The sequence below is a fragment of the Anser anser genome (genome assembly GCF_964211835.1).
Source record: "Anser anser genome assembly, chromosome: 5".
NCBI classification, from domain to species: Eukaryota; Metazoa; Chordata; class Aves; order Anseriformes; family Anatidae; genus Anser; species Anser anser.
Genome location: NC_139725.1, coordinates 58,311,752 through 58,339,746, shown reverse-complemented (window position 1 = coordinate 58,339,746; position 27,995 = coordinate 58,311,752). Strand labels below are relative to the sequence as shown.

General features: G+C 46.1%; 1 protein-coding gene across 3 annotated transcripts in view; it reads left to right on the top strand.

Moving 5' to 3' along the window:
* GPR132 (G protein-coupled receptor 132) overlaps positions 1-27,995 on the top strand; it is an 88,371-nt gene that overhangs the window by 40,895 nt on the left and 19,481 nt on the right. The window contains exon 2 of one of the 3 annotated variants that reach the window (XM_083838007.1): positions 26,311-26,404. The exons of 1 other annotated variant lie outside the window; for it this stretch is intronic. Coding sequence is in view for 1 of the 2 variants with exons in the window: in XM_083838006.1 (XP_083694132.1) it covers positions 26,282-26,404 (123 nt within the window). In the remaining variant the exon portion in view is untranslated. Of the gene's footprint in view, positions 1-21,731; positions 26,405-27,995 lie in introns of those variants that run through there. One more of the 3 variants, XM_083838006.1, reaches the window with a different exon arrangement.

Here is a 27,995-nt window from a genome sequence, read left to right as displayed (position 1 = left end):
TGCTTCTGCAAGCCAGGCTTGATACAAAGGCTTCTGAAAAAAGTTTGCACCATTCAAGTCTCTCCTGGCTTGGAGAGCAGTTACAGGTGCAGCCTCAGCCCGGCTCAGAAGGACATTTGCAAGTTCATGCTCCCTTGTCAAATCTGTCTTATGGAGTCTGGGGAGAGCTGGGATGTTCAAGCCGCCTCAGGCCCCTTTATGCTCTGCCCGTCACAAAAACTATCCAGGTGAAAAGCCCTAGATCAGTGAGAAATGATCCCTGGGGGACTGGGCAGGTTATTCTCCTCCACCCCTTTCCCTTCTTTTCCTCTCTTTGTTCCAGGCACTGGTCAGTCACTGGCTCACCACCCTCGCACACGTGTGCACACAACCAGGCCAAGAGAGGAAATGAATCATTTGCAATGAGAGATCACGGTTGCAGGATTCTTATCTTGAACACGAACGTGCACATCTTCAGGAGCTACACAGAGCCTGGCAAGGCAAAAGAAATCTTGGCCAACTCAGGGACCTGAAAACAAGATTTCCTGGGGATCAGGAACAAGTTTGGTTTGTTAATTCATCATGACCTTCTTCACCAAAAATAATAATAATAATAAAATTAAAGAATCCAAACCTATATACCAACCTTTTCAACTGCAAAATATGCACACTGGGAATAGGGATGTGGGAAAATCCCCACCAGATCAGCAGCTCCAGGCAGGATATCCTTTGTGTTGTGAGCTTCAAGGGTCTTTCAGCTTCCCAAAGGCTGGCTGGCTGCTGCCATTGTACCAAATTGGATTACATGGGCAAGAATTCCTGATCTGAATGTCATTTGGCTGTGGTTGCTGTGTACAAGCCAATGCTATGTAGACAACTCTCTGAAAATCCTACAGGTCCTCTGAGAACTTAGAGCTTCTCAAGGCAAAATTAATTAAGAAGTAATGAACTGAGCTTTTGATACCACAGTGGAAGTGTTGCTGCAGGCGCAAACACTAAGAGAAGGGCGCTTTTGACTGATTTTTAATTAGAATTTAATAGTGCCCTGAAGTTACATCTCTCATTAAAAAAAAAAAAAAAAAAGCCTACCTAGCCTAGTTCTATGTGATGAACAACTCAAATTAGACTTTAACAAATGCAAATAGCTGGTCTGAGAGATCTGTGTGGGAGTAATAGAGATAGGACAGGTTAAATCCTTGACCCTTTACAGTTGATTTTTCTTTAACTGATCCATCAGTCAGTTTGTTTGCAATTAGACATTAGAACTAATGGAGTTTAAAGGCAGCACTGAAAAGCCATGTGAAATGCTGGCATTGAGGGCTTCAGCTGAGGTAAATTAACACAGCCCATTGATTTTAACTGCATTAACTACATTGCTGGAGTGTGCAGAGCTTAGCTGCATGCAACGTTTCGAAGTCATGGCCAGTCCTGAGCCCCCACTTACACCGAATAGCCCCTTACTCTCTGGGATGTCCCATCAGGTAAACACAGCTCAGCACGGAGAAGCCTGAGGAAATCTGCCCATAAAGTCATCCAGATGTCTCAAAATATGCTAGCTGGAAAACAGTCTGTGTTAGGGTAACTCCAAGGGCTCCCAGGGTGGCTTAGCCAAGGAGGTTTGTATCTCCGAGGTGTTTGCAGGTATGTTGCCACTGATAGCATCAAGAAACCCTGCTGAGCAAGAGCCCGTGGGGTCTGGCCCAGGAGGAGCTGCCCGGACAGGAGGCCAGCAAAGTGCTGTAGCTCATCCTGAGCAACCAGCTCCTTTCTCTGCGCTGTAACAGAATATTTGTACTACAGAAAGGGAGCTGATAAAACTGGCCCTCTCTGTCTGGAGTGCTGTGCTTTTACTGCGCTTCTCTCAATAAATCTCTGTCTCAAGACGAACCACATTATGCAACTCTAAATAGTAAAATTAAATAGTAAGTGTGAACCCCCTCAAATGATCCTGCCTAGCAGAGACTACCACTTTGCTGCTCTCCAAGAGCTCCTCATTCAGAGGCATAATGTAACTGCTTAGCTGTTTTAACATGAAGACAAAACTCTGTCGTCTTCTTACAGCGTCTGGTGGCATTGGAGCTTTTCACGCAGCCAAGCAGGAGGGAGAAGAGCTGACAAAACCCACAAAATCACACCTCCTGTACAAGCCCAAGGGCATTCGGGTGCCTAATGTAAGCGCCACAGCTGTTTTTCTCCGCTAACTGTACCAAATACCTTGCAGCCATGGAGAAGTGACCCAAATCTCTTGCGGCTGTATGCTACAGCAGTTGTCTGTGCGCAGTGCCAGCAGCGGGCTGGATGCGGCCCATAAGCTCCGGTCTGCCGTGCTCAGGAGTCTTGTCTCTACAGTTCTCTGCTCCTCACGACTTCATTAAGCATGGGGGGAGTAATAAAAAGTGGTGCTTGTTGTGGTTTGGGGGTTTTTCCTTGCTTCTTTTTAATTAAACAAGAATTTAAAGGTAGTGTAGAAAGGCCACACCAAGAACCTGCATCTTTCCTTGCAGTTGTGTGTTAGCTAAGCCCTGATTCTGCAACAACTGAAATCAAGTTTGCATCTTCTCTTCAAAGGGACCATGGTCTGCCAGGAAGGTTTCTGTTTTTTCAGGCTATTGCCATCGTAGCTCTTCATGGGACAGAGCACGGGACCACTGTAAATGCAGATTTACAACATCTAGGCCGTACTGAGGCCTCCATGGCCCATGGCAGGCTGTGTGCCCAAAGACAGGCTACGGAGGGCTGAGGGAATGGGCAGCGTGAGGGTTTCAGGTCTCGGACAGGTGATCCCTACAGGACCGGGAAGGGGGCTGGATGTTTGCTGTGTTTGGTTCGATCCTGTGCATTTGGTCTGCTGCTGAAGCAGTGTGGTGGTAGGAGATGATGCTTCACCAGGCCACGTGATGTACGTGTGTCTCCTAAATTTGAATCCTGTTATATTCCTGTAAATCGCCACCTGTTATCTTCTATAAAATGACACCAGTGTCAGGCAGGTCTCTTTTGTGACATCCTGAGGAACTGAGTAGGGACACAACAACTGAGGGGTGTAGCAAATCCACTGCAAACACCTCCGGTGAAACCTGGGCTTTGTGGGAGTCCAGGGAAGGGCTTTGCTCACTTTCTCAAGAGCCAGGATGTTATTACTAAGTATTAGAGATATTTTTAAGGGAGTCCCTACAAATACATTTCCAGAGGCATTTTTTGCTTTTTCAGCTATGGGGCTTTTCCACTCTGTGTTCAGATTTGGCACAGAAACTGAGGTACTGACCTTCTCTCAGAGTGTTTCTGTCACGTCAGCATCTAAACCAGTTCGTATCGGCATCAGAGCTGCTTGCTTGGCTGGTTGTTTCAATCTCCGAGATCCCAGATCACCCCTCTGACACTTCTCCCAGCAACCCCTGCCTATTTTGTACCTTGACCCTGCCAGGCCCCACAAAATGTTATTTCCAAGGAAATGGGGGGCATCCCAGCAAGCAGCGGTGAAAGCAGCATCTGGATGGTCAGGACAGGCAAACAATCAAGATGAGCCCATTGGGTTTGGAGAAGGAGACGGGAATTAATTTGGGCTTGGGCCACTCTTGTGTGGCGAGAACAGCTGGGAAAGCTCGTGGGTAAATCTTTCCCTTTTGGTGTTTATCAGGACCTCTTGTCACTGGTTCATATTTTCTCCTTGAGCCTGGGGAGAATGTATGGGTGCTTGACAGGTGGATAGTGATAAGAGCTCCTCGGCGATTACTCTGTGTCACCCCCAGCATAATGTGCAGAGAGAGTGTCTCAGGTGGGTGTTGCTTCATACGGACAGAGAAGCTCCTCAAACAGTTTTATGGCTTCGTAATTTATTTACCAAAGCAAGCTCAGGTCAGTCACACTATCTATTTCTTTTTTAATGAGGTACTGTTTATTTTTCACTCTCATTTTCTGGATGGGCTGAGACACGAGAAGGTCAAACAACTTCTCCCTGAAGTCTCTAGGGCTTCCACAGCTAAGTTATTCTGACTTTTCATGTGTTAAGCATGGAGCTTGACTTTAAGTCAGAGGAACAGCAAACATGCTTGAAGGTCCTTAAAAACCTTCTTAATGAGGAGCCTCCATCGGGGCTGTGGTCTTCCTTCTATTACTGAGTTTTACCATCTGTGCAGCCTGACTCACTTGAGTTTGGTCTCACTGATAGCTGGGGTGATCTGAGGGTACCTTTTGGGAAAGGTCTGCAGAGGAATATTTTTGATTAGCTCAACTACTGATCTGGACAAATTCAGAGACTCCTACTATTTTTCAGGTCTGAAATAGAAGCTCCTAAACTTAGCCCGGAGTTTTCTCTTTCAGCCCAGTTAAGGCCTGGATGCCTGCCTTTCTGTCCAAATATACCAGAGGGACTAAGAAAAGACACTGACTCTTTCCACACCTTGCCTCCACTTTAAAAGTGGTGCAACAGAGCAGGGAAGTAAGAGATCCTTTGATGGTGCATGAAAGTTAACTATTCAGAGACTTTTTAAAAAAGAGGCACTTTTCTTTTTGCCCTTTTCTTTTGCAAAATAGGTAGGTCAAATCTAATCTGAGACTACCAAAAAAAAAAAAAATCATCCCAGAGGCTTCTGCATAACAACGACGTTAAAGAAGAGCAATAGAGGCTGATGTCACTTATGTGGGTGCAGCCCAAAGCCAGCGCTCATGTAAGAGTCACAGCAGTGCCTGCGGGCTTCAGACACGCACGGTGCTGGGTGCTGCACAGCAGCACGTCTGCAGACGAGCTGAGTGCCCACCTGGAGCACTGGAATACCCCACGGGGAGCCCAGGAGCAGTGATCATGTGTTTGCATCCATTTGGGAAAGTCAGCCCTTCTGGTGCGTATCCTGGGGAGGTATCACTAAGGATTTACTCCGTGGTTTTGCCCTTCCACTAGCACCTGCCTTTGGCCAAGGCTGGAGACAGACACGGAGCTGGGAGGACCCTTCTGCCCCAGTTCATATTTCAGGCTTCATGTGAGGTAGCTCCAGTTCTTCCCCCCCCCTCAGCTCTTGTTGTATCAGCAGTTAGGGTGCTTGCAGTCTTCACAAGCTTTTGATTGCCTTGATTCTTTGATGGCTTTTGATTTCCTCTCTCCCCTGTCTCAGGGACATGCCCAAACAAGCAGACTGCCTGGTTTTGAGAAGGGGGGTCTCAGCCTCTGCTGTTGGAGCAGGTCCAGTTTGTGCTGCTAGTTAGCTGTTCAGTGGAGCAGTAACCTATAACCTGACTTTCCCACATCGCACACGTGAGTGTCCTGACCTATGGGGCTGCCGAGTCCATCTTCCACTTCTTCTTTCTGCTCCAGTGAATGTTTAATTATTTATATAACATGGTACAGCTTCTGCACGACTTTGAGACCAAGCTCCAGATGATGTATCAGTTGGATGCTCACACACTTTCCCAGGACGTGGGAACCATAGGAAATGCAGGCTCAGCCTGGGTTTCCAAGCTGGGAGAGGGCTGCAACCAGTGGCATCTCTTGTCAGTGCAGATTACTGATGTGCTTAGAAATGCTCATGGGATGTAGCCATTTATAGACTTACATGGCCCCTGTAAATTTAGAGGATGAAATTTTAATCAAGCCAGGAAAGATGCTGGATTTCCCATTTGTTTACACAGGCCAGGACGTCATCAGGCAGCGTTAGGCATGATCTCCCCAGCCAAGCCAAGATTTAGGCTGGTTTGTGCACAGGAACATGTCAGAAATGCCAGCACTACCTACAGCTAGGTAGGGCAGACACTCCTGTGTCAAGTTAGGCTCAAAGTATCAATTAGACCCTACCTGCCTTCATGGAGTTAACCTGCAATAAGTGCACTACACTAAGCTGCAGAAATGCTATTTAAGTGATTGTATATATACGGTTAACACAAGGAGGAGGGAAAGATGTGAAGGCACACACAAACACTACCGTGAGTAAGACTTTCCTGCAGCATAGCCTTTGCTTAGGTTGCATATCGCAAGGAGAGATTTTATTAGAGCTCATTAAATTTTAAAGCCTTAATGGTACCTTCTGTGCTGCGTGACTGGTACATAAAGGAGAGCTCGACAAACCATTAATGCAGCAGGGCGAAAGCCTCCACTGCAGTGCCTGTGGCTGGGAGATAAGCTCGGGGCTGCAGGGCATCTGCAGGATTAGCGTGACATCGTCTGGTGAGAGGCGGTACGAGTCCTCCAGCGCCAGGCTGGAGCATCCCTGGGCTGGCAGGAGCTGAGCAGACAAGCAGAGAAGACCTGCGAGGTGGCTGGGCTGGTCCTGGTGCCTTTTAGAAAAGCGTCGGAGTGTCAGGTCGGAGGCAAGGACAGCAGCAAGGCAGGTGAGTACAGCAAACCTAGTGTAACAAAAGTGTAAGCGACACACAAGTCCAGATTCTCACTTCGTATAAATGGGCTAGATATGTCTGCTCAGTCTACTGGCTTTTTACTTCCTTCTTCTCCCTCATTTTACCCACTCTTGGCTTATTTTATACTTTAAAACTTCAGCAACAAGTTGACATTTTTTTTCCACCCCACTTGTCTGCCACCTCCAGCCACACTTTGCAGAGCAGAGGAAGCATGCAGCTGTGGGACAGGGCTGCTGCCTGAAGCAGAAATGGGCAGAAGCAGGAGGAGTGAGCCCCCACCAGAGCGAAACGCTCTGAGAAGGATGCTCTGTGTGTGACTTGAGTCTTTGCATTTAGAACCCAAGAATTCATCTGTAAGGCCGGTTAATTTAGGGGCACAGGGGAATTTTCAAAAATCTTTAAAGGTACGGTTTCACATCTCCAACTCAGTCTCCTCAGACGTTGAAGGTCTAAAAACACTCAGTTCTCTTTCTCTCTGAGCTGAACACCCACAACAGTAATCTGAAACTGTGCATGTTGGTATCCAGGTCAGGGAGATAGCATAAGAGCTCATTTGCCTGACTCACCAACTTCCTTGCCAAGTGAGCATGAAATTTTCATGACACTGCAAAGCAGCAGATCCACAGCCTCCTAAATGTCACTGCTCCAGAGATTTTATACCCAGGAAGCACCCTGACAAGTTGATTTGCTTTTGGGATGCAGGATTATTTTTATTATTTTGTGTGTGTGTGTATGTGCGTGTGTCGGTAGTGCTGCTGGTTTGGGGAAAGCGTATCAGTTGAGTAGGGGAAAACAAAGCCTCTATAAAATCTTGGGTGGGATAAGAGCACCTACCAGCTCTGTATTGAAATTCCTAACACAAACCAGAGGAAGATGATGCATGGATGTGAATTTAAGCTTGTTCCTGGACTGGAGGAACAGTTTCCAGTCTTGGACATGGAGTCTCTACCAGCCCATCCTTTTAATACAACCAGTGCCAATTGCTCAGATGGAGACACTGTTCTCCTGGGAGTGCTGAACATCTCTCCCAAAGCCTTTCAATAGCAGCTTAAAGTGGCCTCCTACAATCATTCACAGCTTTTTCATGTTGATGTTTTTGTTGTTGTTGTGTTTGGTTTTGGTTTTGTGTTGTTTGGTCATGAGTTTGTGCCCATTATGTTTTGGCATTCTGCAAGATGTTAATGAAAAAAAGTAAACAGACCAAGCAGGGAATCTGTGTGTTATCCATCATTTTCAAATCACAAGGGTTTGAATGACAAATGGCCTCAAAGGCTGAATGCTGGCAGTGCTTGTCCCAACTTTTTCTCTTCATTGGCTCAGATGGCAACCACAGAGGCATGTGAAGCCTTTCTCCATATCCCACTTTCATGGGCTAATGCTCACAAGTGCCTCCCTGCCTCAGACACTTTCCCTGCAGCACTGAGCAGTTTCTGTGACCAGGTGTACCCAAGGGGAGCTACAACTCTGGGGAGTGGGGCAGGGGGAAGGATTGAAGCCTCAGCAAGAAGAGTCATGCCCACGTCTATTTAACTGGCAGCACAGGTTAGGCACTAAGAAAGATGCAGTGCTCTGCAGCCTTTCATAGCCCATTTCATAGGGCAATTCCTTTTTCCTCCTGTTATATATACAGCACTCAGGCCATGATACGAAGTGTCCACAGTGCCCAGCAGGGACTTTGTGCTCTGCAGAATGTGAAGCATCACCTCCCTGTGAGTACTCGGTTCGCTGCTCCCTTAGCCAACAGCGGATGGGACAGAGAGTTTTCCTCCTGTCCTACTTACATAGCTTCTTCTGGACATGTCACAGCGGATGGTTTGTTTGGTGCCCATGTCAAGAGACGTGCCCTGAAGATGACATCCCTTCTGCAGGACCACTGTTAGGTACAGTCAGCCTGGGACCTTCCTGAATCCCTCTGCTTTGAGAGGTTCAGACCAAAAATCGGCTATCAGTTAGACTTACAAGATACTTCGAAGCTACATGTTGCAAGCTGGGTCTTGCTTTTAACACTCAGTGGGGCCCAGACTGGGTCTCTTTATTATTCAATTGCACTACATCTTAGTCACATTATTTTTTCAACATGGAAACAGCTAAATTCCTTCTGTGAGCAAAGAGGCTGGATGTGCAGACAGCACAGCCGAGGCATGTCTGAATTTGCCTCTTTCAAACTCTTTGATAATTTTCTCTACCCTTGAGTAATTCAAATAGTTTTACAAAGAGTGACCCAGAAAAAAATTATATATATATATATATGTATGTATGTAAGAAGCAGCTCTCTGTGAATGCATGAGCTTTGAAAGGTTCCCTTCAGACGAGGAGATTGTGACGGCCTTTCTGTGCCACCTCTGAGCTCTCTGCAAGAAGAGGTGCGAGCTTCCTTCAGTCGTGTAAGAACAAGAAGAGCTCTGCACGGCTAACAAGCATTTGAAGATATTTATCGAGGCAGCCAGCCTAACACAACACGGGCGAAATGTAAATGAGCGCCGCCTCGGTGCTCGCACACCGAGCATGCACGGGCTCCTCACCGCAGCTGCAGGGTCTCTTTTTAATAAATAGCCGAGTAGAAAATTAAAAGCGGCTTGGTACCAGCAGCAGGGAGCTCTGTTGAGCTGCTCCTGGCCCGGCGTGAGGCCTCCTTCCCTGGGGCTGTCTGGGCAGCGCTCTCCAGGCACGTGGCACCAAGTACGTGTGTCTGTGAGGAACCCAGGCACCCACACCTGAGAGGGGCTGTGGTGATCATCCTCCAGCCCCAGGGTAAGAAGCGAAAATTGTCTTTTCTGACAAAAACAGGGCTGCTTTCAGGATGTCTCTTGTGCAGCCTTTTGGGCCTGGACCCGGTGACCAGGTGGTGGTGGCCCTGGCTGGAACAGCTCTGATTCCTTACTGAGGGCACCTCTGGCGGGCTGTCCAACTGGCCAGCAGGCCCTACCTGGGGACAGATGGACAGAGAGACGGACAGTAAAAGGATTCCCCTCTGACATGTGCTTTCCCGGCGACTTACTCTATTTCCCAGTCATACAGACAGGCAGAGAGGAGCTAGAGAGCTTCATTTTCGTTTTGAAACCCTCCCTGATTGATTCCAAGCAACAACAACAACAACAACAACAAAAAGCAAGTTTGATGTCTGCAAAGAGAGGACTTTCAGGGCAGTCTCAGGAAATTTTCTGAGTCAGGGGGAAGGCAGCGTGGTACCACCAAGCTGGGTGGCAGTGGGAAAGCCCCGCAGCAACCCCAGCACCTCTGGTGTCCTCCTCCTCACTCCGGGCTGCCGGGACTTCACGGGCAGAGTGGGCGCTCAGAGGTTTGTGTTTCTCATGAGAGATGTCTACACGATGCTGAGAAGAGTAGGTAGAAATAGATTGTCTTTAAAAGGTCCCGTTTAGCCCCAAGTTCAGGGTCCTTGCTCAGCCCTGAAGCATAGGATCCCTGGGTTGACAGCAATCCTTCAGCCTGTCCCACTGAGCTAGCTGGCACACGTGGGCAACAGAGAGTTTGTGTGAAGTATTTTGTCTGGGAACTTGCACCTTTATGTTGCTGAACTTCTTGGGTTGTGAAGATTTCATATTCATAAGCCTTTCCTCCAAGGGTTTCTTCTCTCAGATCTCTGCCCTCTCCATTTCCCCCAAAGCTTCTTGGCTCCCTTGGGATGAAAAGGGTCTTCTACAAGGTCCACCAATTTCTCTTTTCATTCTTCTCTGAGCTGACGTGATCGTACTCTCATCTGAGAGATTCTGCCATTCCCTGCTAGCCAGGTTCTTCTCCCTAGCTCCCCAAAGCAGCTCTCCGTTCCCGTTCTACGTTTCAGGCAGTCATTCTGAGCTCTCTTGCAGCCAGCTTTCGTTTCAGAAAACTGGTGACTCCATGCATCACCTCTCAGGACAACTGATACTGCCTGCACATCCACTTGCCTCCTGCCTCTGAGCTTCTCCATGCCCCTAAAGCTAACACAGCCCTGGTGGCGGGTCCCACCGACTCCACCCAGAGCCTCCCTGGTGAACCTTCATCCCTGTCTGCTCCAGGAGTCACATTTTAATCCTTTAGTACCTGTCCCACAGGTCATCTGTGCAGTCCTTACCAGTGGTGGCAGCATCACCATTTGCCAGCCCGCCCACCCCCAGCAAACTTGTTCCTATTCCCTTTCACAGTAACTTTTTATTTGAGGATAGTTTCACCTGTGTTGTTAGTCTGTTATCTCTGTAGCTATGAAGTCTTACTTGTCCCACAACCATTTCAAATACTGCCTTTCCTATAATAAAAATTACTTTTTGAACTAATCCCATTCCTTTTAATGTCTCCATGCCAAATCCCTTCTCCTTTCCTTCTCCTTTCTTATTATTTCTCTGCAGTCAGATTTGATAATTTCTGCCCTTGCTTTCAGCAATGCCAATCTCTAGGACATTTCTCATTGTGCTCACACTAAAACCTCCTGTCTTCACACCCTCTTCATCTTCAACAGCCTTCACTAGCACAAATTCCTGTTCCCTGACTTCCTAGCCAAAATGCCACAGGTGAAGAAATCCCCTTGCCCTCCCTACACCAGCCCACTCTTCGTGACCTTTTTGTGCCTCCTCTGACTGTAATACCTTCCACTAGGTCCTGACTTCCTAGAGCAGACATGGCGATGACTCCTTCATCCTTATGTCCCTTACTACTCCCTGCAGGCTCCATCTGACCCTCCTCACCCTACCCAATGCAGCACCCATGCTCTGGGTTGTGGGATGCAGCAGCCACCTGCCTGGGTAGCCTTCTGCCTTTATGCAGAAGATGCCTGCATCTGGCTCAAGACTTTTACATTCCTCCACCTATATTAGCCTCTGCAGCCAGGAGAAAGGCCAGTCCCTCAATCTTGGCAAGTGCTGGGTAGACTTGGTCATCCCGTTATGGGATGGGATCCAGGACCTAGGAGCCAGGACCATGCTGGTGGCTACCACGTTGCCCTGCCACATACTGCAGCAGCTCCCAAAGTGGGAGGCTGGCTGGCTCACAGTGTTTCTCCCTTTCTCAAACCCATGTTCAATCACTGCTACTGTCTGGCACTCTTTTCTCTCTCCTCTTCTTAAAAGACACTCCCAACATCACAGTTTGTCTCACAAGCACCTTCCCTTGGGCCAGATATTGTAAATGATGTTTCATTCTCTATTAATTACTGTAACAGTGATGTATGTGACCCAAGAGTGGTTTAGAGTCAGTCTCACTTGTAGATGTGAATGCCTACAGATTAGCAGAACTGATCGTGGAAACTCCTAAAACTAGGTATTTTCTCATGAGCATTCAGGTCTTTCTTGTTTTCATCCAAGTAGAGCTGATGTGAAACACTAGCCTGAACACAACAAAAAAGATTTTGACTGCTAGTCTGACATATAAAGGCAAAGCAGAACAACTTGGGAATCACAGAATCATAAAATCATGAGCTGTAGGTAGGCAGCACAACAGGTATGAGGCAACCTAGTTTGGTTTTGCTTGTTTTGTATTTGTGGTAGAGGTTTTACATCAGGAATAGAAAAAAAATGGCTGTTGCGTAGGTCCCACCTATTTTTAGCGGGGGGCAATAGAGAGGTGGTTAGACTAACAACACCAAAGAGCGTCTGAGAAAGTGAACGTCATGCAACTCTGCAGGCAGACAACTCAGCAAGGCTGAGTGAGAAAAAAAAAAAAAAAAGAAAAAAAAAGAACTTGTAGTCATTTATATCAGTGCTAGAAAGCTCGGTAACAACTGAGGCAGACAGGAAGTTATGTTACTTGTGAAGAAATTTGATGCAATTAATGCCTGTGAAGCCTGGTGAGATGACTTTCCCGATTGCAGTAACAAAACTGCTGATAAGGAAGGGCCTCCTGGGTGGTGGTTCTCTACATCGTCACTATCAGCTTGTGAGTTGCTGTGAAGTCAGATTTACAGAGATGCTGAGCAAAAGAGGAAGAGTATCTGGAGAATAATCTGCTGCAGACATCAGGCATAGTGAGGAAATCAGAAAGAGTTATTCCTTAAACCCATTATTCACTAAACCCTTGTCTGATTTGTGGAAATAAAAGTTCTGTATTCATGGAGGGCTTCAGCATGGGCAAAATATGCTAGTGATGCATGCAGGCGAAAGAAAAACAGCATTCAGGTGGTACAGCAGGTACTATGCCCAAGGTGAGATCCTTCATTACAGCAAACCATGGTGAACTATTCACTGAATGAAAAGTTTGTCACCCTCTAAATACCAGCCATCATGATTGTGATCTGATTACTTGAAGCATTAGGTGCCCTAACTGCTCTGAATTAAAAAGTTAAGTTCTCTAACTTGAGTAAAGTTACTGTCCAGATTCACCAGTAGAAGAAAATGTGGGTAGAAAAATCTGAATGCAAGTTGTATCCTCTGATGAAGAATTTACCAGATAGACAGAAAGTCAGACAAGTGTACAAAGATAACATGCTAAAAATCTCATCCTGGTTCAGCGACAAGATGAAGGAATCGATATGAAATAGAAAAGTTATCTACCACAAAGGTGAAGGGGGGAAATAGCTGCCAATCAATATAAAATAGAAGTAACAAAACGCGAAAAATTAGTCAGTGAAATTAAAACTATCCAGAAACAGTTCAGAGCAAAGAAAGATTGTGTATCAACATCTATTAAGACCACAAGAAGCTTAACTATAGCGCTGGAATATCACAAGGGAGAAGTAGTAAAATTAATAACGACATAATAAAGGAGAGAACTTAATAAAAAACTGTTGTCTGTATTCAGAAAGAAGACAGATCATGTACATGTATAACATGGGGCTGATGACAGACTTTTCTGCTTGGTAGTATCTCGAGAGGTTAATAAACAATGTACTAGGGAACAATATTTTCAATGAGCAGTCTGATTAGTACGCTTAAAAGATATGCCTGGTTCAGTGTGAAGAAATGCTTACACTGTCAACACTACTAAAAGGTAGAGATGATGAACTGGACAATTACAGGAAAATAGAAATGTCAGATACAACCACCTGTGAGCAAAGGTTGGAACAAGGCAAGTGCTCACAAGCATCTTTCAAAGAACAATGAGATTTATTTCCAAACTGAGTTCCAGACTTTATGATTCTCTCCTAGATGTGGTGGATTCAGGGATTTAAAAGGCATTGGATGCTGTTCCGTAAAATAAACAGGAGAAGTAAGAGATTTCGAATAGAAATGAATGACCACTCCCAGGACAGCACTACAGCATGAGGAACTGCACCTGTGAGCATGTATACATTGACAAATTTAGGCAGGGTTGTAGAGAAATTATTTTATCTTTGCACTCTCATGCATAGTATTGGAAAGATCAGTGCTGACATAGACTCTGACCTGCAGCCCTGTGGGGTCAGGCAGAGGCTTTGGGGAGAGGATGCTGCCTCTGTGATACGGCTTTTCCCCTGGGAGTGCTTTTAGACACTGCTGGAGACTGGATCTTGAGCTAGACAGACCGCTGGGCCCCAGTAAAGCCACTCTTACTGTTTTATGTTACCTGCACGCCTCCCATGTGTGCATTCTTCAGAGAGATCTGAAAGGGAAATCAGGGACTACCTGCACCAGCCCAGAGACCAGAGCAAACACCCACCCGTGAGAGGCTCAGGGCTCGCTCTGCTCTTCAGCCCTTTATTTGCTTTAGTCCTTATTCATCCCCGTTAAATCACCTCTCGGCTTTCAGTGACCGCGTGCAGGCTAATTGCACAAATATTTGCACAGAAAAGCTTCCTTTCTCGAGTCCCAGCTATCGCCACAGCCCGGCCTTTGGCGTGACCTTTGGCAGGCAGCAGTTTGTGCTTCGGGCACTGCTGTCAGGGCTGGTTCTTCAGTAGATCTGACACAGCTGTCTGCTGAAAGACAAAAATAGCCCAGGGACCGGGACTTCCTTCTGAGCGCCAAGTTCCCCAGTCACCGGGTCTGTTCCCCAGCCGCTTTTCTTCTGAACTGTAAATGTATTTCCCACGTAGTTGTCCTACTTTTGGTGGGAGAGATACAGACCTCACCCTCTTCCACCCCCCTCTTCATCACACCTTTTGTCCAGAACAACCAAATGCTTCGTAAGAATCAACAGGCACAGACAGGCACTCCCCACCATCTGGGGATGCCATGAACTACAGTTGTGTGATTGCCATACATAAAAGAAAAAGATGACAATAGAAATTTGAAAGTAAATCTCAGATGCAGCAGCATTTTCTGGAAGGACTCATTGATGCGAGCAGGATGGGTCTCCCTTACTGAGGCTTTTAGGAAAGGTGACCATGGTTTCTCCGTGCACACCTTTGAATCCAAAGGTGTTTTGCTGCTTAGCACTGGGCACGTGGAGAGACTCGGCTGAAGCTTTCTGGGAATCTCAGATGCTGAAGAGCATGGTTTCTAAGTAAGGAAACAGATTGTGGGTTAGATGTGGGCTAAACAGAAGGTGTGTTCATATTAGGTTTCTGTGTTTATACTAAAAATGGGTTCCCAGAGTTATGCCTTTTTTTTTTTTTTGTACCTTGAATTCGCATGCGAAGAAAATACCAGGAACTAAAGACTGCTTTATTTTACATGAGAAGGCTGAAATAGTTGTGCTCCTTTTGTATGAAACAGGTGTTCTCCTTACATATAAATGATGTACTGGCTTCAGTGGAGCCCAGACACACTGGGACTGGAATAAAGGAGGCACTTCTGAGGGATGACAACTGGGACAAAACACCATGGGAAGTGACCAAACTGGGGGGCTGGTGGAGTCTCCATTCTTTGCACCTCCGGAGTGAGGCCATGCATCTCTCTGCAAGAGATGCTTCAACCCAGCATGATATCTTTGAACTCAGCACAGAGCACTGGGGTGAAACAAACAGCTTGTGAGGCCCAGAGGCCATACTCCAAAGCCAGCAGAAACCTCCCCAGCCAAGGACCTGGCCCATTTTTATGCATACTGGAGTTCTAGGGAAGGTCTGGGGAGAAGGAGATTGTTTGGGCTGGTTTTTCTTTTGAACCCTGTAATAACACTACTCATGTGTAGTTGCACATGCTCTTTAAAGAGCTGGGATTCCCCCTGCTGATAGAAGATACGGAGTACTCTCGCTTCCTTTCATCTCCATCAAACTATTATTTCAACATACCACCTACACAGCCAGATGAAAAAGCATCAGTAGAAGGGAACTGTTGTTTTGTTTTTTCCTCTTCAGAAAAAAAAAAAAATAGCAGAAAAGCTCAGAGTCCAGCTTTGTAAGTACTAACTCCTCCTCTCCATCTGGAAATTCCCCTTAGTTATACGATAAACATACTCCCCTCAAATATGCTAAAATAAAGTGAACTGAAATTCAGTACCAGACACGGAACAGCCTATTAGAACCAGAGACTATTTGTAATCTGGTGGTTACCAAAAAAAAGATTGAGAGCAGATAGAATCTGATTTTTCATTTAAGACTATTTTAAATTACTTATTCAATGAAGTAATAATTCACTTTATAAAGTTGCACTTGAATACAGCCTTTCATGTGATTTTGTGATTGAGCTTCATAAGGTTGTTAACTACAAGAGGTTGCTTCTCTTCATTCCCAAATAAAGGATTAAACTTTGAAGAGTAAATACCACCGTGCTGTTAGTATTTTTCAAAAGGATTTTGGCAACATAAGATGATAATTTATTGTTTTGCTGTCCATTGATGCTTCCAGTAACACCCTCCTCTAACAGGGAGATAACAGACAGTATTCTAAGAGAAAGCATACTTTGCTAGGAATAGGTGCAAAAATTTTAGATCACCATGACACACTCATAATTTTTTACAACACACCAGAGGATGCCTTTAATAATAAATAATATTCCAGCTTTTATTCTCTTCCCCTGCTTTTAAGCCTTTGGGTTGCGAAGAAGCTTTCTAGAGACATCATCCGGGTATCCAGTCTGTATTAACATTTCAGAGCAACAAAATTAGTAGAAACATCCCAGGCTGCCATTCAATCAACCAGCAGATCGAGACTGCATTTTTTTTTTTTCAAACTGCTGCCACGTGCTAATAGGAACAGCCACTGGAGATCCTGATTTTGTTCCAACAGAGGTCTACTTACTAAAGTGGCTCAGATCTAACTGCATAGCTCAGGTCTAGAAATAAGACCTCAAGTCACAAAACATTTGAAGCGCACTCTTCAGCCTGACATAAACTGCATGCAGCTGAGCCAGCAAAACAATTTGCTGCCAACCACCTTTGTACAGTCTCTGGCATTTGTCAGACCAAATCCTTCTCACTGAAATGGCAGAAAACTATCCTATCATTTATCTTTCCTATCCTATCCTATCCTATCCTATCCTATCCTATCCTATCCTATCCTATCCTATCCTATCCTATCCTATCCTTTTTTTCTTTCTTTTTTTTTTCTTTAAAGGGTAGATTTAGATTAGATATAAGGAAGAAACTCTTTACTATGAGGGCAGCAAGGCACTGGAACAAGTTGCCCAGAGAAGCCGTGGATGCCCCATCCCTGGAGATACCCAAGGCCAGGCTGGATGGGGCTTTGGGCAGCTTGGGCTGGTGGGAGGTGTCCCTGCCCATGGCAGGGGGTTAGAACTGGAAGATCTGCAAGGTCCCTTCCAACCCAAACTGCCCTGTGACTGAAAGCATCTTGAAAACAAGCAGAGCAAAGCAGCTGCATCCTTTCTGGACCATCTTCCTTCTTCTTTTGTCCTCACAACCCTTTCCCACTGCTCCCAAAATGCTGTGATGTCGCCAGAGGTGATGGGACATCACAGTGTGTGGGGGCTGTTGTGGCAAAAATGAAGTCAGGCTTTGTGGGTATGCTCGTATTGGTGCTTTCCTGGATATCTAGCACTGGGAGCCTAATGCTAGATACCCAATAAAGCCTGTGCTTTATTTTGACCTGCTTATCTGCAGCTGGACTGCAACCTGCCTTTCTCCTGCAAGAGGTTCTCTTTGGCTGAGGTCTGAGTGGTGACACTGGCAGCATCCTGTGATACCTTCACCCAGGCAGGTCAGCAGGAATCTTGGCATTGATTTCTGCAGAGTTCTCTGAATTTCTTGCCTTTACACTTAGCTCTCTCTCTCTCTATATATATATATATATTATAATTTGTACTAATTTCTGGGTCTCATATGGTGGGGTTGTGCCACCTCATCTCAAAATATCTTCAAAAGAAGCAGTCATCACAGCTGTCTCTCTAAATAGAGAAAACAAAGGTGCAAAGATGTGATTAATGAAAAGAGCCCACAAGATCAGTCCAGCACTGAGTTGCATCTGTTTCCTTCCCATTTTTTTGTCCACATACTCTACCAAAGCTGGTGGAGAATAACCAGATATTTGCATTTCTCTACATGCTAGTCTTGCAAATTTGCCTGCACGAAGGTTTACTGCAAAAGGGCCCCGCATCTGAGCAACCTGGAGCGCGCAGAGCTTTGCTTCCTCTTTGCAAACTCACGTTAAGAAAGCTAACTCAGGTGTCGCTCCCACACACCGCAGACTGCAGGGCAGACAGACTTCCCGTCTCCAGCCCCATGTGCTAAAATACCTCTGTACCACACCAGCACCAGGTGAAGTTACACCATTTGTCTTTCTGCAAGTAGCTCTGCGTACGATGCGACTGAAGCTGCTAGAGTCTTAGGAGAAAAGGCAAGGGAAGGGATCCTTGCAGTACTGCAAAGAATCCTCCTGTGTAACACGGTTGCTTCACAAATACAATTTCAAGAAATACATTCCCAGCACCAAGTAAGGTATGGAAACCATGTTAGGAAGATAAAGCTGTAAATTCATTGTTTAAGGGAAAGGAAACTGATGAACACAAGCCAAAATCCCGAGTGTCTTTAGGAAGACAAATTTATAGGAAGATCTATTTATATCAAAAAAAAAAATGTTCCAGACTCCAGAAGTCAGCATTTTCAAGGGTGATTTCCAGTGGATTTTTCTGTTGACTGTTCTTTCTTTATGATGGAGTAAAAGGAACTGAAAAACTGGTGGGAAAGGAAGGGGAAAAGGTTGGATTTTTTCCCCTCAGTGTGTGTACATAACTAGAAATCTCAAGGAAATCCATACTTGTTATTTCTGACTCTATCAGGGAATTTGCTTGAAAAAAGCTGAAGAAAATACTTCAAGATATGTGCTCCACTAACTCCCTCACTTTAACTGCATGTCAGATCTTAATTAGGCACTTTCCTTTCTCCAAAACAGTAAGTCGCTCGTGACAATAGAGCAGCAGAGGCTGAAAGGGGCCTCTCACACCTACCAGCATCCCTCGAGGCCCAGAGAAGATGCCTCAAGAGGAGCATCATAGGTAGCTGTGTAACTGCAGGAGGTGGTTTCAGGGCCTGGCCACAGCAGCGTGGTGTCAGCACCCAGATCATCACCACGTGTGAAGCTCAGTTTCCCCAGTGGAAGCCGACAACACGCAGAAGGTAGAGCGAAATGAATAAACAAGCAGAGCCTGTGTAACCTCTCAGGGCTCCCCACTGGAAGTGCAGTTGGATATCTCGCAAAATACCTGGTAAAGGCTGAAGAAAAATGGTTGTGCAGAGGAGAAGTGTTGTGACACCTTCTTCTTGCATATCCTAGTTTTTTGGGATGGCTGAGGCCTCCTCGACCATATCCATGTTTTGTATGTGTCTGTTTATTGCTGTCAGCAACCTGGTTGGGCTCAGCACACGCAAGGGTCTCGCCCCCAGCAGGCTCCCCCTGATGCTGTTAGGGAGGGAGGTACGTGCTGCTGGCACAGCTGTGTCTCCTATTGCCTGCTGCGTGGGCTCAGTGCCCTGCAGGGAGGTCACGGAGACCTCTGAGGTCTTCTTGCAAAAAGGAGCTTTTTGAGAAAGTCAGAGAAACGGAGCATGGGAGGACAACTCCACCTTCATGTGCCGGCTCTGCAACCACTTCTCCATCGCCCAGAGGTGTCGAAGTTCAGATTTGTGACTCAGGGGCTGGTTTGCTCTAGATAAGGGCTAGCATGCCCAGGGTGTTTCCAACCATATACATGAGGGAATTTCTGGTGCAGTAGAAGCCCAAGATGACGCAAGTTGCCCATCTTGGTAAATAAATACAGACATTTCCTTTTAAAGAGTGGACTCGCATCCTCAGCGTTCGTGTGTGATCACAGAGGTGCACAATGCATCATGCTCAGGAGAAAACCCAGAACATGAAGTCCCGTGCCCGATTAAATCTGCCGACCCATTTTGTTGTCCTCATGCCCTTTTCCTCCCACTCCTCCTCCGTCCCATTTCCTTTTCCTGTGATGCTTACATGGCAGCTCCTGCACATGCGAATCAGTAAATCAAACCATTAGCCGACTACTATTTTCAGCGTTATCTCTGCTCTGCAAAACATTTCCTGCTTTCCTGCCTGCGGCATTTCTCTAAGGTGCCCCTCGGCAGTGAAGTCCTAGCACAGATGTGACAGGGTAACCCGCGGGCACCGGTCGGCTCTGTGGCAGTTTCCCCTGGCAGAACACAAGCTTCCTAAAGCCCCTCACCCCCAGAGCACTTACCGCAGCTCCCCGAGGGGGTTTGATGGGGTCTTTGCCACGGAGAGTTGGCAGTGAGGCTCCCTGAGCGTGCGAGGAGGAGGTGAGGTAGTATCAACACCAAAGCCTGTTGAACCTCTTGTTGAGCCTGTTTGCAGAGGAACAACAGGAGAAAAAAGCCTTTTGGATATATGGTTGAGGTCTTTGAGTGGGGTTTGGCTGATCCCAGGTTTGTCCAAGGCACCTGCTCTCTGTGCCGATTCCCTGTCCTTGAGCCATTTACCTCCCTGGGGTTTCCAAGCCAGAGGACAAATTTTATGACACTGTTTCCACTATTGACACCGTTTTCCCATTAACCCGAGATATAGTAATTAAAAATAAAAAGGACCATGCAGCAGCACCAGGCTTTGGGTTGCCAGAGGATAAAGTCCAACCTACTCCTAATTCGTCCCCTCAATGTATACTGAAATACTGCAAGTTCACCAGCTTTTGGCTCTACCATGGAAGGCTTGCAAGGAAAAAGAAAAGCAAAGTGAGATTTGAAATTACAGTGCTGTGCACAGGAGGTGCAAAACCAGCTTGAATTTCTCCATATTTACACCACAGGATAAATGTGGTTGCTCAGGAGTTCAGATCGTGTCGGAGACCTGCAGTTGGCTCTTCGCTCAGCGTCTGCTAAGGTTGACCAGAGTTCAGGTGCTGCCTCTTTGCCTTGGTAATAAAATCACACATGCATATTCTCTGAGCCGCACCCTTTTCCTGCACACACTGACAAGTGTAACCTTCTTCACCCTGAGGGTGTTATAATTTCCTAGTATGAGGAGGTGTTTTCTTAAAAAAAAAAAAAAAAAGCCAGACATATCTGTCAATTGTCTGTTGTCTGCAACCTGGCTGCATGTGCAGCGGCAGCAGCAGTGCTGAGCCTACGCTGCATCTCCGTGGTCCAGGCTGCAGTCTCCACCTGCTATCTGGATGTATTCATGGTTTTCAGCCACTTTTTGTTGTGGCATTTTGAGCCATATGAAATAATAATGTGAATGGGCGGTAAGGCCTGAGGACGCAGAGCCAAATCCATTCTTGCTGCAGCACTTACTAATTTCAGCCTGGGCTGTGGGTGAGCCAGTGGCAGTAGTACGTGTTGGTGAGGTTGCTGTTTTTAAGGTAGTGATGTACCCCATCTTGTCACGAGGACCTCCACAGGCACACTGATGCCTCTTTACTCTTTTCATACAGAAGATAAATCTGTTATTGCCCTGGAGAAATAAGTAAAGTTAAAGGTCTCTAAAATGCACCGTGTGACAATCAACCGCACGGTGCCAGGGAGCTCTTGCCAGGGTAGATGTTAATCCCAGTGCCTAAAGGCAAAGGACTGTGTAACCAAACAGGGCTTTGCTCTTCAGGGTGAGAGGCTTCTGCCTGAAGAGGGCACGATCAGTCACACGTTTGACTTACAGATTTCCACCCCCTAGGCACACGGTGCATCACTGCATCAGTGAAAGCAGTGGAAGGGCAGATTTCGATGTGTCACTCACAAAAGCAGGTGAATTGAAATCAGGAGAGCTTTAAAGCACAGAAGCGGGGTGCAGGCATTACCCAGCCACACAAACCAGAAGTGACCTGACTCTGTCATCCTGCCCTATGACAGCGCAGTGCACATCATGCTTAGAAAAGCCAGCACGCTGAAAATCTCAGCAGCTGACACTTCTGCGTCTCATTTCCAGCAGCAATACGGTAAGGTTTCTGTACTCCATGCAGGATGTGTGCTGTGAGATGGATGTGCATGGGAAGCCAGAAAGCCACGTTAGTTCTTTTGCCACTTACCTGGCCTGTTTGCAAAGGTGGAATGGAGCAGCCCCGCACGTGCAAGGGGAAGACTGCACGCAGACAGTTGCTGGGAGGAAACTGAGCTGTGGTTTCATCACACTGCTCATCCCACAGTATCTCGTTTGAGGGATCCAACCTGCGGTCGATCCTGTTATCAACTCAAAAAAAAAACAAAAAAAAAAACAGCGCTGCTGGGTTTTGTCCCTGCCTCAGATTAATGGCATCACAGCCACTGTCACAGCTAAACTGGGCTTGTGTCACGAGCTACTGAGAGCCTTCATTAGCACAGCTGTGTATCATTCCTGTGCAGGGGGACTTGTTCACAGACATTTCCACCCTGTTCTTGGTGAGAGGGGCACAGAGCTCAGCAGTCCTCCATGCTCCTTAGCCCTGCTCTGGCCATTGCTGTCCTGGAGAGTTTTGTGGGGAGGTAGGACAGACAGGGAATCTGAGGTTTCCTCCATTCATAGGTTCTTGTTATTCTTTATTTTGGTCATGAGCAGGGGAAGATAACACTGAGTATTTTCGTGTGCTGTGGAGCAGAGAAATGCCAAATATTCTACCAGCTTCTCTGAATAGCTTCCAAATGAAAAAGAGGAGTGAATAACTCAGCCTGAAAGTCCTTCAAAGACATTGGACCCCACCAGACTTCCATGGTTATTTCTGTTTTCTGGTCAATGGTGCAAATCATTTTCTCTAAAAGTGCTGGAAATATCCCAAGAAAGGTCTGTGTTATGCAGCCATGAGCTAACACAAAGCTGGACTCTTTTCTCCTTAATTTTTTGAAAGTCTGTGTACCCCAGTATGAAGATGATGAAGAGTGAAGACACCTTATATGCAGTTCAACATGCTTAGACATGGTACCTGCCTCAATAGCACCCAGCAACTAAAAGGTAGGAAGAAACATGCTCAAAATGCCGTATTTAAACTCCCTGAGGTGCAAAGAAATGTTTCCATTTACTTCAATTCGATTTAGACAGAGGCCAGAGAGTTTCTGCCTTCTGCTACAAATGGTTTTTTATCTGCCTTCTGCTACAAATGGTTCTTTATCTGATCTTTTTTCTGCCTGGATATGGCATCAGTACAGTATAATTCAGGCCAAAATTTATATTGCTGTACTGCTTGTATTATCTCTACTGAATACAGACTAAACTTACTTGAAATGTTTGATTTCTTTTTGCCACACATGGAAGTGCTAGCTGTGTTTTCATCTCCAGTCACTGAAGATCTTGTCGAAAGCTTTTGAAAGCATCTTCCAGTGTGAAATCTTGACATCTGACCCTAACTCCCTAGGGCAATAATCGTGGGTGATGTTGATTCAGGCCATGCGCTGATAGAGGCACGAACCAGCAGTGACTCTAAATAGCAATGTTTTTCCGGTTCATATGGAAGATTGGGAGGCACAGAGAGCTGTTATCTTCCATTTCTCTATGGAGGACCACACAACTTTTAATGTGTCACCATAACGTCTAGTTGGCAAATGCGTATGTGCCTCTATTTGGGTATTCTAACTCCTATGTCAGTGTGAGCACGTATACATAACAGGTAGCATAATCATGCAGGTATCTATCTGAGTGCACGTTTGCTCTCTAAAGCAAGCTGTGACCTGGTGCTCACATGTATCACAGAGAAGCCCACCAGTCCCCATGAAATTTCCAGTTCTTCAGGTCAGATAGCACTCCCCTCTCTCCTGTCCCACGTCTCTGAATGAGGAATGGTCATCTACACAGAGAAATCAGCTTTAGCCATCTCAGAATCATGCCCAACCTTCTCCATGGTTTCCTTTGAGTTTGATATCTACACAGAGAAGGACAAGGTGGAAATCATGGGTGTGGAGCAATGCACAAACTGGATCCAGTGCTATGCCCAACCAGTCTGAGCTGGTGCAGATACAAATTTCACCAGTCTCCTCCACAGACAGAGGCTCCCAAGCTGGCTTCAGCCTCTTACAGAATCACAGAATCACAGAATCACAGAATTGTCTAGGTTGGAAGAGACCTCCAAGATCATCTAGTCCAACCTCTGCCCTAACACTAACAAGACCTCCACTAAACCATATCACTAAGGGCTACATCTAAACGTCTTTTAAAGACCTCCAGGGATGGTGACTCAACCATTTCCCTGGGCAGCCCATTCCAATGCCTAACAACCCTTTCAGTAAAGAAGTTCTTCGTAACATCCAACCTAAACCTCCCCTGGCGCAACTTTAGCCCATTCCCCCTCGTCCTGTCACCAGGCACGTGGGAGAACAGACCAACCCCCACCCCTCTACAGCCTCCTTTAAGGTACCTGTAGAGAGCAATGAGGTCTCCCCTGAGCCTCCTCTTCTCCAGGCTAAACAACCCCAGCTCCCTCAGCCACTCATAAGACTTGTTCTCCAGACCCCTCACCAGCTTGGTCGCCCTTCTCTGGACTCTCTCGAGCACCTCCATGTCCTTCTTGTAGCGAGGGGCCCAAAACTGAACACAGTACTCGAGGTGCGGCCTCACCAGAGCCGAGTACAGGGGGACAATCACCTCCCTAGACCTGCTGGCCACACTGCTTCTTATACAAGCCAGGATGCTGTTGGCCTTCTTGGCCACCTGAGCACACTGCTGGCTCATATTCAGCCGACTATCAACCAGTACTCCCAGGTCCTTCTCCGCCAGGCAGCTTTCCAGCCGCTCATCTGCCAGCCTGTAGCACTGCTTGGGGTTGTTGTGCCCCAGGTGCAGGACCCGGCACTTGGCCTTGTTGAACTCTTCTACCCCAGTTCCTCCTGGGCACCAGGAGTGAAGTGCTTTTTACAAGAAGACCCTTCCCCAGAAACCTTCTCTGGCAGAAGTGAACCAAAGTTACTTTTTCACCCCAGAATGAAAGTACACAGCAAGCATTTCTTTTATTTTCCAGAGGAAATATGTCACTTTCGATACAGCTATAAAAAGCAAATTCAGTAATCTGCTTGCCCTTGGTCGTAACCCAGTTCCTCCCTGGCTTACCTCAGCCCCCAGCACTCTGCAGACACTGACAGACCCTCAGGGAGGGCTGCAAGCACCTCACCACAGCTGGAATCAGGGGAAGTTGATCGGGAAGTTGCCCAAAAATCTAATAAATCTCGTTCTAACTGCTCAGGGTCACACGTTATCTGGCATGACACATGGAACAGGTCTCAGAAACGAGGTCTAAGCTGGCATTGTAACACTGATCTCTCCCTCCTCTGTCACTTAAAGCCTGACCTAAGGCTTTTGCCCCTACAGTCCTTTTTATCATTACTCTTCACTGCCCTGCAAATCTGCTTCTTCTTGAAGCTGCTCAAACCACCATCTCATCTTCCGGGTACTCTGTCTTTTCTAGCACCACTGGCACCAGAAAGGTCTTTCCCTGATATTACCACCCCCTTCTATTGGGCTGTAATACTGCTCCTCATCCATCTAAATGCCTAACCTAATACATATATAAGTGACTATATCTGTAACGCCCAGGGTGGGTTTATCCACTCTACAAATAAGAAATAAGCACCGATTGCAGATATCCCCTTCGTCTGCCAGAGCCTGGCAGCCCAAGCTGCTTCAGAAGACTTTTTAAAATGTTTGAATTTGCAGCAATGATGCAGAAACTCTGATAACTCTTTGGGGCAGTTCATTGCTCTCCTGTCCCTCCATAGCACATTGGCACAATGGCTGAGGTGCACACCCAGGACTGGACTCCAAGAGATGAAACTCCTGGTCACAGATGCAGTCTGCAAGTTACAAGATCTGAATTTACATCTTCTCACCCCTCTACAAGTGACTGAATTTGAAAACAATTACTTCCTTTGTTAAGTTCTTTTTTTTTTTCTTTTTTTTTTTCTTTTTTTTTTTTTTCTAAGCTGCTCGCCTGACTGCACTGGTCAGTCTCTGCTTCCTTTGTCAGCCAGCCCATCGTGCCATGGACACACATGCCCAGCAGTGCCCAAGTTTACCTCCTGCAACTTGCAGCTTCACTGAAACAGCAAGAAGGATGGATTAAATAGAGGCTGGAGGCAAAGAGCAACAGCTCAAATACCACTAAAATGTGCTGGGCTGCCTGGCTGGGCATGGGGGGGGCAGAAAGCAGGGCCTTTCTCACGAGCCTCGTCCTAAAATGCAGCCATGGTTCCTTAGCTGCTAACTTGTGAAAGGCAGCAGCAATGTGTGGCTAGTCTCATGCGTGCAAGAGTCCACGGTGCAAAAGCAGCGCTGTGTGCAGGCACCATTTAGTGTCTGAAGGCAATGCGGGGGACATCCATGAGAACAGACTGCTTCACGGGACTTCTTGAGACCTTTGAATCTGCAGCAGCGTTGCAGAAACTCTGATAACCTCTGTGCTCTGATCAGTGGAAACGTCATAGCCCCCAGTCCGGGGGCTGTGCTTACTCACAGGCCCACGAGCATAATGATATTTATTCCTCTGTCTTCCTACTAATGTCACATTTTCCTGTCCTGACCATTTGTTTTTTCCCCTTTCTGAATATCCTCTACTTACAGTAATTAGTAAACAGTTTCTTCTGCCTCTTCTCAGTCTTTCAGTATACTTTCAGGAGCGGATCTTCCCAACGTGGTTAATATAGATGCCTTTTTACAATGACCTTCTCAAGTCATGACAGGACTACGATTTTCAAGGCTGGGGGATTCCAGTCACCCTCCTATCTATAACTGTGCACCTAGCTACAAGTGACACTGGTACCCTGAGGAAGTCACAAGCAATGTATTTTCTTTCGGCTCATGACACTTATGACTACGTGGTGTTGCAGGCAACTTCCTGAAGTGACTACAGATCAGCCTGTGAGCGCGGCACAAGTCGGAGTGCCTTATCATCTCCTCTGCAACGGCCAGGGAAAAAAAGAAGTAAGTGGTTTCTAACTCTGAGATAAGGCATTCATTCTGCTTAGCAGCATTTGGCTTCGTTCTGCTTCGGTTGCTGCTTTTCCATGCTGCATATTTGTGCTTCAGTATCGTAGACTCTAGTGATGTTTCACAATCTAAAATGCCTTGTGATTGATGTAACAGGCATAAAGTGCTGCTGGGTCTGTGTTAGTTAGAGCTCATTGCAGTTGAAGGAATCTTTTATTCATCCTTGAGGGTCTCTTCCAACTTGGGACATTCTATGACTATGATTCTTTGCTATCTGCTTTCCTTACAAATTCCCTTTCCTGTACAAAATGTATTCTTTCCTTACAAAACGATTTCAGTTCCAGTCAGACATAAGTGATTACTAAGACTGAAAGACTTTGGGAGGATCCAGGTTGCTGTAAGGTTAGATATGATGATCACTGCAAGCACGAGGCATGAATACTAAACTACTTTAAAATGCCAATGGCATTGGCATTGCCAGACTTCATTTGGTAGACCATTAGAGAATTCACACCCAGCCTTTCCTCTCATCCTTTCTCTGATGGAAAAACTAGACAGGCATTTTATCGTGATGCTTGCCTGATGGTCTATAGTGCCTGACTGGATATACAAACTTCATTTTTTTTCTCCATCTTCTGTTCACACAGTACTGTTGATCACTGACACGCAGAAATATCAAGACTAAGTTGAGATTATTTTTTTTTCCCACCAAATATATTGGAATTTGCCATGTTAGAAAAAAAATTCTGTGACCATGCTCAGTGTTGTCCTCTGCAAACACAAGACCTTGCTTTTAAATAAAAGCAGATATGCTTTTGCATTCAGCATAGCCATTGCTCAGTGTAGTAGCTACAGTTTTAAGGAGACCACACGTCTTCTGATACAGTCACAGACTGGTAACAGCAGTTGCATCACGCTGGCAGATGGGCAGAATGAATCAGTATGAGACTTTAAAGGATCCTAGTTTTGAGAAATTTTGAGAAATTCTGAGGTCAGAACGGATCTTTCTTACATCAAATGAAATTTAGCAAAGGGTAAACATCCTACAAGAGCTAGGCTCCCCTAATGACTAGATCAAACTGAACTCTGTTTCCCATATTTAGTTTCTCATAGGGTCTTCTTAGTTGATTTTTATCTCCCTGGTACCTTCCCTCATATTTATTTATTTATTTATTTTTAATTTATTTTGCAATAGAAAACACTACAGATTATAGATACAAGCTCCTGTGGAATTTTTAAAGCAAAGTTTGCTCCTCTGCCAAAGACTGACGTGCACCTGAACTGTTTTCACCTGCTTTTCCTGTGATACTATTTAGACCCATCTCTGCATTCAGACAAGTGGATCTTCAACTTCCAGTAACCTCATTACTCTGCTCTTCAACAGCCAATGGGCAGGCTTATTTTCTTCTGAGGAGCTTTCCATAGGTCTGTACACAGGACACTACATTTAAACAAATAGTCAGAGTATGAATTGAGCACCTCTTCTGTAGAGGTTTCTGCCTGAAACTGCAGATGACTCTTTCAGGTTCAGCATTTCCCATGCCTCTTGGACAGACACGGAGTTTACAGCCTCATCATGATCACA